The 10,105-nt window shown below is 32.5% G+C and overlaps 4 protein-coding genes across 4 annotated transcripts; 2 read left to right on the top strand and 2 right to left on the bottom strand.

Annotated features, from left to right (window-relative positions):
• The first annotated feature begins 337 nt into the window (after positions 1-337).
• LOC118272999 (NADH dehydrogenase [ubiquinone] 1 alpha subcomplex subunit 5) lies at positions 338-1,441 on the top strand. Its single transcript, XM_035589730.2, has 3 exons — positions 338-480; positions 852-1,013; positions 1,108-1,441. The coding sequence occupies exons 1-3, from the start codon at positions 463-465 to the stop codon at positions 1,282-1,284; spliced, it is 357 nt and encodes a 118-aa protein (XP_035445623.1). The 5' UTR covers positions 338-462; the 3' UTR covers positions 1,285-1,441.
• On the bottom strand, positions 1,436-4,365 carry LOC118272989 (tax1-binding protein 3 homolog). The gene is made up of 3 exons (XM_035589719.2): positions 4,157-4,365; positions 3,949-4,077; positions 1,436-3,875 (listed from the first exon to the last, which is right to left on the bottom strand). The coding sequence occupies exons 1-3, from the start codon at positions 4,208-4,210 to the stop codon at positions 3,687-3,689; spliced, it is 372 nt and encodes a 123-aa protein (XP_035445612.1). The 5' UTR covers positions 4,211-4,365; the 3' UTR covers positions 1,436-3,686.
• A 316-nt stretch (positions 4,366-4,681) lies between these two features.
• Positions 4,682-6,884, top strand: LOC118272981 (NADH dehydrogenase [ubiquinone] 1 alpha subcomplex assembly factor 2). Its single transcript, XM_035589707.2, has 4 exons — positions 4,682-4,826; positions 5,001-5,091; positions 5,548-5,698; positions 6,125-6,884. The coding sequence occupies exons 2-4, from the start codon at positions 5,001-5,003 to the stop codon at positions 6,324-6,326; spliced, it is 444 nt and encodes a 147-aa protein (XP_035445600.2). The 5' UTR covers positions 4,682-4,826; the 3' UTR covers positions 6,327-6,884.
• Positions 6,885-6,964: 80 nt separating this feature from the next.
• On the bottom strand, positions 6,965-9,430 carry LOC118272965 (E3 SUMO-protein ligase KIAA1586). Its single transcript, XM_035589701.2, has one exon. It carries the CDS (start codon positions 9,412-9,414, stop codon positions 8,062-8,064), a length of 1,353 nt encoding a protein of 450 aa, XP_035445594.2. The 5' UTR covers positions 9,415-9,430; the 3' UTR covers positions 6,965-8,061.
• Between the last annotated feature and the right edge of the window lie 675 nt (positions 9,431-10,105).

A 10,105-nucleotide genomic window follows, 5' to 3' on the forward strand; every position in this document is an offset into this window, starting at 1 on the left:
ATATTAAAATATTCCGTTTATTTTATCTTGATTTTATCGTTAACTGACCAAAACATTTATTAACAATAACATAGTTATTTTTAATAAATATTTTATTGCTATTAAATCTAATGGATATGAGGACGGAGTAAGATACGAGTTTTATTGAATGGTAACAGATTTGAAGCCACTAACTATTAGGTGAATAATCACTAGAGTCTATGAAAGATCAACGTAATCAAATAAACCTATAATAATTATTAAGAAAATTGTTTTTATTAATGAAGTTGAAAAAATTGACTTTTCTATTGGTTTTTAAATGGTGTGAGTTTAATGTCTGTGGTTGTGGCGTCGAATTATAAATGTCAAATTTTGATAAAATGTCAATGTCAATAATATCTAATTGTCATTGTCAAATTGAAATCAATCTCACACACTGAGGGATTGCAGTGTTTTCTTATTTGAGTTATCTAATCACTAGCAATGGGACCTCTTAAAAAGGTAAAGTTTTATTGAGTAAGATCCCCGTAGAATACATACTTGTTATGGAAATCGCCCATACAGAATGTAAAGAAATTCGCATGTGAATCAAAATATAATCGTGGACAACCATCTGACTAACCCAAACTTACCACTTACCCAAACCAGTAAAGAGTTAACATTCGTTTTAACTTGTTATCTACAAGAGATTCAGTTCTACATCTATGACTTCAAGACCATTATTTTCGGTCATGTATTATTATATTTTACTAATTCCTTTTACTCACAAAGTACATCAATACAACACTAATATAAATATAGTGGATATGATTGTCTCCTGTTCCTGATTTGAATATCAGATTAATTAAATGTTAATTTTTTCACGCTTCTAGAGTACGGGCCTTGTTGGCATGGCAGTAGCGCCAAATGCCCATCACACACTTGGTTCTCTGTACGGCAAAATTTTGAGAATCCTACAAAAAATGCCTGAATCCGCTGGGTATAGGAAACATACTGAACCACTTATTCGTGAGAGAGCTGCTGTGTTGACACAGGTAAACAACTCAAAGACTTTTTATTAAACCAGAACATTTTTCTATATACATACTTAATTTACAATATTGTGACATATCTTTATTTTATTTTCAGACTAAAGATGTGTATGAATTGGAATCAAAAATTAACTGTGGCCAAGCTGAGGAACTGATTATCCAGGCTGAAAATGAATTGAACTTGGCTAGAAAAATGCTGAACTGGAAGCCATGGGAACCACTTGTATCTGTCCCTCCCAAAGGCCAATGGGACTGGCCTCCTACCAAGTCCTAAACATAATTCATATTAGCAACTTTATAAAGTAGTAATATATTAATGTGAATAAACATTTTCTTGCTTCAAAATGTAGATAACAGTACATCATAGTGAAGTTTACTTTATTTAAGAAATATGAAACAGGATACAATTAATAAAAAGCAAATGATATAAATGGTTTTTCATTTTATTAACTAATAACATGTTTCAGTTCAAATACATGTAAAAATTAAATAATTATAATAGATGGAGCAGTGTTATTTGGCACAGTGCATAAAACCATGTAGTTATTTATACAAAAGAGTCTGTAATAGTATTATTTTATTTTTAAAAGGGGTCAAATATTTATAGGCTCTATATATTAGCTACTAATCTTCTCCATCTGTAAAATACTCAGCTGACTGACCATAGGCTTGCATTATCAGAGATAATGTGAATGTGCAATAATTTGCAATTTCAGAAAGCATAAGTGCATACAGTATAAATGCCAATTTTCACCAGCTATAAGTCCCTTGTTTGAGTCTTTTGCCATACATGGCACAACTCCAGACTCAGAACTATTATTGAGATATTTTCGAAACATATTCCAATAATACTTTGCACTTTCAGTATGGTATACAGTAGATAAAGGTTAGATCATGAAGACCGTAATGATGCTTAAGTATAATGAGCCATAACAAAGTTAAAAGTAACTTATAATAACTGCCTTACTCTCAAACACCTTTACCATATCTAGTTACACTCCCAATTTGTAAATTAAATTCACATTTTAATTGATTTCATATATTTTAATTTTTAATATTACGTATGTGAGAGTAAAGCAAATAGTATCTATACATATAACCAATTTATAAATTTTTATAAATTCAAATATAACCACTAATAAATACTTAAACTACGTCATTATTCCATGACAAATTCATGCTTAATTTTTATCAAGTAAAAATTATAACTATTGCTGGTGTAAATGCAATTGTTTAGTATAAAAATATGTCATTGGTAACTCATTTAATAAAATACTTTCAAATGCCTCTTAGTAATTCGCTGTACTATGTAGGACAGTTTTACATTTTTTTTACAATTAAACAGTAATGCAATATTTTATTAACTAAACTTATAAGTAAAAAAATAAATAACATTATTATAATCACTTGTCATTTTATAATACTAATTCAGTGCTCCATACTTCAAGCTCTTAACTCAAATTTCAAACAATTTACCAATTTACTTATAAACCTTATAATTACTTGAGGCTTTTTTACTTTTAAATTTTAAATAAAATCTAACAGTAACATTTCTATGCTTAAAAATATAGGCCCATTTCACAATATTTGATTAAGTTTCCGTTAGTTGAATTGACAAATCATTTTATATGTTATTCCACGAAAATATGTGTCTGTTACGCTAACTTCAACATAATCAGGCATTATGACACAGACCGAAAAATAATAATATATTAATGGTACAAAATCTAAGAAAATTTTAAGAGAGACCATAAGTCCAAGTACATATTATTAATATTGACAATTATTATTTTATCACAAACTTTATTGAGTAGCGCTTGAGTATTTGGGTATTATTATTTATTTAATTATTATACATTATAGTCAAACTTTACAAAAAAATGCAAAATGTATAAAAAAAGGATACAAAAATGGGTGTAAAAATGTAATTATGTAACTGTTGTAGTTGTAAATCTTAATGCATACATGTTATTGGTATTTAGGAAATACTGTTTAGAATAATTGTTTAGTTTGAGAAATATAAAAGCTAATATTTTTAAATACATTGTAAATTGATTTAAAATATTAAACTTAAAAGAAGTATGTACTTATATTAGTTTGTCTAAGGCTCTTGCAAATAGTTTGAACATCATTGGTAAGAGAAAAACTAAACAAGAGAGCATTCAGCACTCTAGTTGGCCGGTGCAATTGAAATGAACCAACTAATCAGAGTGGCAAACTCGCTTTTATTAATCAAACTTCATTCTCAGAAAGTTGTTTGACTATTCAATTTCCCTTCTAATAAGACTCCGATAAAATGAGTTAAATAGAAATAACTCAAATAATATTTATATTTGAAATATATGGAGATTGTTCTTATACTTTACTAAGTACATGATTTCAGATAATTATCAACATTTTATTTACATTCCAAAAACATAAATTATAATGAATGTAAACGATGAACAAGTAATCATGTTAGCATGTCAGTAGTATGATTCCAGTATTAAACTAATTGGATTGTTGATAGTAAGTCATAAGTGTGTCTCATTGTGTTTGTGATTGCTCATTTCATTGTTATCTTGAAAGATAGCACAAAGTTGGTAATCTATTCTATAAATATAGTAAATAGATAAACCTTCAAGTTGTTAAAAACTAAATAATGTTTATAAGTAAGATGGTCTATAACAAATTGTTTTATGTAGATGTAACACCTTTCCTTGCCACTAATAGGTTTAGGATGGGGTGTTTCTTTATATAGCTTACTGCTTTTTTATGTGTCACCATCGTGAAGTCATAGCCGTTGCATTGCAGTATTTTGTCATGCATTCTCAATCCAGATTTTGCTGCAGGACTTCCTTCATGTACTTCTGTCACATATATGCCCTAAAACAGGTATAGTTTAATGTAACTGCTACAATAATAAGTGCAAATCCATCTCTATATGCGGAAAACTTACATTATCAGTGTATCCCTGTGGACTTTTGCGAAAATCTTGGTCAATTCCACCGCCAATTTTAAAACCACATTTCATAACTTCCCTTCCTTCTGAGTCAACACCAGCTTCTTTCTGGAGTGTTATAGGTATCTGAAAAGGATTATCAATACATTGTTGATATGAAAAGACAATAAAACAAACAAAACTGGGAGTGGTCTTCCAAACTTACACTAAGACACTCCATAGCTGTTCCAGCCTGGTGTTGAAATGCCATTTTCGCCATGGTGACTGCTTAATTATTATACTCTTTGCGGGGTAAAAAATTCAACAATCCAAATGGAAACACACCAATAATAATAAATTATATTCTAACTTTATAACAACGTATAGGCATAAACACGATTAACACAATAGTGATGTGTAACACATATATCTGTCTCCTATGACTTTTCGAGTGTTGTAGTTATGACGGAAGGAGAGAAAGAAGGAATTAGATAACATTGAGTAGTAAATAAAATGGAAAATATGTCGAACTAAAATATCCTAAGGCTTAAAATTAAACCTAAAAGTCTCACAAATATTTGAATTTATATTAATATTATAATATGTTCCGTGAGTGTAATTTCTTAATCAACATCATGTAATCTTGGCGACATCACTATTTAGTTACTATAACGCATAGACTATAACGGCAAAGTGCAAAGTTGCCCGTCGTCGAAATCGATTTCGTTCAATCGTTCGTTTAAATTATAAGTTATCTATGGTTCATTCATTCGATTTACCATCAATGTCATTGAAAAATTGACAACATGAAATCAGCTGATGACATTGACTGATGAGGTTATAAAAACGATAACAAATTCCTAAAAGAAACGACGAAATTATTGATATTAGAAAAGGTAATGCTATTTGTTACAAGCAAAATGCAAGAAATGTAATAAAATAATAGTCTTAATAAATTTCAACAATCGGAATTATTTCCATCATTCGTTATAGACGTTGTTAATACAAAATACCTATTATGGTAACCATTGTTTACTTAATAACAATTTAAAATAAATTTATATTTTCAGATGTCTGGCCCAACTAGAAATGTCTATTGGACGGTAGTTAAAAATTTCATAAATTCCTTTAAACCCCGTCGAATTAGGGGAAATGATATGGGTATGTAGCTATGTAATAAATGTCTTAACTTTAGTAATCTTAGCTCCATTACACGATCATAACATAATTTAAAACCTCAATTTACTGTTGTTAAATTTTAAGATAAATTCGAGTCCTAGAATTTGAATAAAAGAATCTCATTCAATACACTATCTATCAACAAAGATTTAAGACTATGAATTATTTATTTAATTTATTTAAGACTATGAATGGAACATTAGTAGGTAATAAACATTCATACTTTTATTTATGTAATCCATAATTTTTTATGCTATTAAGCTTCAAACATAAATGTAATAACTAAATACTGTGTAGGTATTTAGTAAGTATAGTTTCTGTTTTTCTGGCATTGTTCCAACTGTTTATTGTCAACACATTACATAAAATATTCAATATCCATATTTTATGTAGACAATCCTATGAAATATATTCATACTTATTGTTTTCAAATTTCAGGTAAAGACTACATAGGCAATTCTTATTTTGAAATCCCTGCGGAACCAAGTGCAGGTAAAAGGAAGCCTACTAGGTGGTACAACCCACCAAAGGGTCAAGATTTTCAAGATCCCATACCTGCAGAATGGGAGGCTTGGTTGAGGATGCGAAGGTACTTATTATTGTTGGATATTATCATATCACACAGCACTTGTGGGCTGTTGGTTTTGTAGTTATGAAATGGCACTACTGGAGCATGTGGTCCAGTTTTTCCACTCACTGTAGCTGTACTAAATTATCCAATGGTTTGACAAAGGAAATTTTATATTAGCCAACGGACCTTAGACCTCACTAGAGTCCCTAGGTACTGGTGAGTCTAGCTGAGAATTCATAAATGATAGCCCTCATTGATGTACTACAGGTCACACACTTACTGGTGCTTCTAGCAGACAATTCATACATGATAACCCTGATAACCCTGATTGTTGTACTAATGCTTACTTTTACTGTACCACTATTTATTAATCCTTTAATAACATTTGAATCTTGAAAAATAATTGCTACTGTGTAATAAATAATAATAATGTACACTTTACAGACAAGACCCACCAACAGAAGAAGAGATTACAAAGAATCTTGCTATAGCTCAGATGAAGAAAATAAATGCAGCTAAAATAGAAGCTAAAAGGTTGGCTGAAGGTGGATCCTTGCCGACAGTACCAGAAAAGGGGCACCACTCATTTCCCGTTTATCCAGACTACCATCCTGGTGAATCACAGAATGAACTACCCAGTAAATGAAGAGTTATTAAATAAATTATATTTATTTAGCTAATGAAATAATTGTTAAAAGGCAAAACAACTATATAATTATGTATTAGAATGTTTCAAGTTATTGAGCAATTTCTTAAGATATTATTTTTGTTGTAATAATTGGTTTTTCTTACCAGTAATAGGTAATTTACTTGTCTTTGAGTTCTCAATAACAATGCAACCAGCTTTTAGATACTAGTGGTTCATTGTTTAGTTATAGTTTAATGTAAAATACCAGTGTGTTAATTAATTTCTTGATAACAAAAGAAAAATAAAACATTTTGGCATTGGTAATAATTGATTAGTAAAAGTACAAAAGTAAATTCTATGTTTTATTATTTTATCGCAATGTTATATAACGCTGTTTTGGCGTCTCATAACCTACGTTTTATCGTGGGAATTTTATTTCTCATTACCAGGTGCTGTCCTTACTATACGATATGATAATGATAGTTATCGATCCTTCACTTAATAATGTAGTTTCATTTCAATGTTATTGTAGTTATGAGCTGTGATCGTAGTCAATTATATTGAGTTGTTTCTAAACTGTGTTTAATTTCTTACATGGGATTTGTAGATCATAGCTGAAATTATACAGTTTCTCAAAGTCGTGTCGGTACGCTTCCTCATGAGTGAGCCGCCTCGCCACCTCGTCAGAGAGAAATTGTGTGAGCCCTGTATAGTCGTATGGACCCGTAACGAACTATATCATATTGATATATCGTTCGAAGAGGTTCTCCATCTCGATCGGTCTTGAATTTCCCGCTTCACCTCGCTCCACGTTATTCCTATGCCCGCTGCTTCTGCTATCGATGTAGGCCGCCAGGTTTGGCCAGGACGGCCACGCTTCCTTTTACCTTGGAGATTCCAGTCCAAGGCTTGCTTGGGAATGCTAGCTAAGGAGGAGGCGGAGCGCGTGAGGGAACGATCCTCCTCACGCCCCAGCCGCCGCAGAAGACACTCCGGGCGTCGGGGATCGCGTGACGATCTCCGGCCACCGTAAGTGCAGGTCTGCGGCGAGCAAGGGTAGCTCGCCGCCCGAACAGAACCAGACCCGTGCGTACGGCGGCGCGTCGCATTCCGCGCGCGCCTCAAAGAGCCAGACCACCACAGATGGGGCCCAGTAGGGCTGATGCCCGATCCGGAGCTGCGGACAACGTAAAAGGATACCGGGGTCAGTGGCGTAGCATGAGTGTCGGCCGCCCGGGGCGGAAGAAAATTTTGCCGCCCCCTTACCTATTTAGGTTTTTAATTTAATGTTTACTATACATTACATTCATTAATACAGAACTTTTCGGCGAGATCAGACATCATCAATTTGCATTATACAGGTTGGATTTTAAATAATAGTATATTTCCTCCCTAGGTAAGGAAAGTAAGAAAAGTCTCAGATCAGAGGCTTTCTTACTTTACTTCCCGAGGAAAGAATACAAAAATTCAAAGCGCAGCGGGACGAAAGTTGACAGTTATCGCCCGGAGAGCAAAAAAAAGTTTATCTAAGTTTTACAATCACATTTATTAATACAAAAAATATTATACTTTAACCATTGATACACATTGAAATAACTTAGGTATATTCAATACACCTTGACGATCGACAAGATTGAATAAAATCAATTTTTAATTAGAACTAGAACGACACTATAATGTAATATTTTTATGTTTATAGAAAAGCAGTACGAGTATTTCTTAGAATTAAAAATAAAACTTCTTCTGACGTCAATTAAAAATTTATATGTCTACTTTTTTTAAGAGCAAATTCTTTTATTGCACCGTCAATGTCTATCGCATCACACACCTCTTGCTCTATAGACAAAATAGCCAAATTAGTTAGTCTTAGACTACTCATTGTCGATCTTAAATATTTATTTATCAATTTTAATTTCGAAAAACTTCTTTCACAGCTGGCATTGCTTATAGCAACTGTGAAAAATATTCTAAACATTATTAAAATATTGGGCAGAGTATCTTCTAGCTTAGATTTTACAATAAATTTAAATAATTCCAGTGAGTCTGCATTAATCAATTCATTTTCGTTGCCTGTAGCAGCAACGAAAGTCCGCAGTCTAAGTCTTTCCAGCTTGAAATCCTGCTCGTCAATTTCGTCAGATGCGTCGGCTAGATTACATTCAGTGTTTGGATCTAATAATACAGCCGGCATTAGATAGGCGAACTTATCCGTTAAATTCTGTAGCTGTTGAAAACGCTCATGAATTTCTGCAATAACTCTATCTAACGAAGAAAATAGCTTTCTTTTCAACTCATTTTCCCAAGACAAGTTCGCATTTCTAGTTCCGTCGTCAAAAATATGTTTTCTTGTTATGCGTCTCCGAGGTTTTATTGAAATTCCTAGCTCTTCACAAATATTTTTTGCATAACTTACAGCACCATTTGCCCATTCCTCTCTTTTCTCTGTCAATATAATCAACAAAGCACTTAGTTTCTGAGCGCACAATCTAATGTCAAGTCCTCTTGTTTGCAAATATTTTTGTGCATCATTGACTTCATGTAGCACTGGTTGCCACAGGCCCAAAAAACAAAGAAAGGAAAATGACTGCATCGAAACTAGTAAAGCACCTGCATCTGTCCTAGTGTTGAAGCTTTCACCTACCTCTGTCAGTGTTTCCAAAGTGACGAGAATGTCTTTGTAATGATGCCATGTCACATTTACGGCATCGCCTCTTGCACTCCATCGCGTTTCTTGAACCCTTTTTAAGCTTTTGCCGGTAGCTGCTATCAGAACTTCCCAACGATGTGTTGATGAGGAAAAAAAAGAATAGCAACGTTCTAAAGTGCCGAAAAAAGTTACTGAATCCACCTCAACTGAGGCAGCGTGTAAACAAACTAGATTTAAAGAATGATTTGAGCAAGGTACGAATTCAGCTTTAGGGTTTATTTCTTTAATTCTTTGCTGAACTCCTGAATACTTTCCAGCCATAACAGCAGCATTATCATATGCTTGGCCTCTACAGTTGCTTATATCTAGGCCATCAGCTTGAATCTTGTCCAAAATCATTTTTGAAATACCTTCAGCAGTTTTGTCTTTAGTTTCAATGAAATCTATAAAAGATTCCATTACTTTTACTTCCTGATTTTCAATTACTACGTATCTTAATACCTGACTTGTTTGATCTTTATGAGAAAGATCTGGAGTGCTGTCGAATATAATTGAATAATACCTACTTAGCCTTTTTTATTTGTCCGATGATATGTTGGCGAACATTATTTCCCAAAATGGCAATAAATTCGTTTTGTATTTGTGGTGACATATAAGTTATTGAAATTTTGCCAGACATTTTAGACCTTACAAGATGTTCACGAAGTACAGGATCATATTTTGCAATTAAATTAACCAATTCTAAAAAGTTTCCTCTATTGGTACCGGTGTCGTTTTCTATATGTCCACGTAAATCCAAATTTTGTTTGGCAAGGAATCTTATAATATCAAACATTCTGATAAGAATTTCCTGCCATTTCTTTACTTCTTTTGCCACTATGTTTTGTTCGTTTTTGTCAATAGTCTGTCCTTTTTGAAGTTTGCTCTCCAATTCCTTCCATTTGCAATAATTTTGAATGTGTAGTGCACTTAATTCATGACTTGAAACCTTAGGATTTAATTTCCACCAAGTATTAAATCCATCAGATGAGCAAAATTTAGAACCATTCTGTGAATTTACGTTCTCAAATAAACGACAACAAAAACAAAATAATGATGCTTTAGATGGAGAATAAACCATCCAAGTACGTAAAACTTTTTCGCCGTTAGT

Source organism: Spodoptera frugiperda, chromosome 15, assembly GCF_023101765.2.
Source record: "Spodoptera frugiperda isolate SF20-4 chromosome 15, AGI-APGP_CSIRO_Sfru_2.0, whole genome shotgun sequence".
NCBI lineage: Eukaryota > Metazoa > Arthropoda > Insecta > Lepidoptera > Noctuidae > Spodoptera > Spodoptera frugiperda.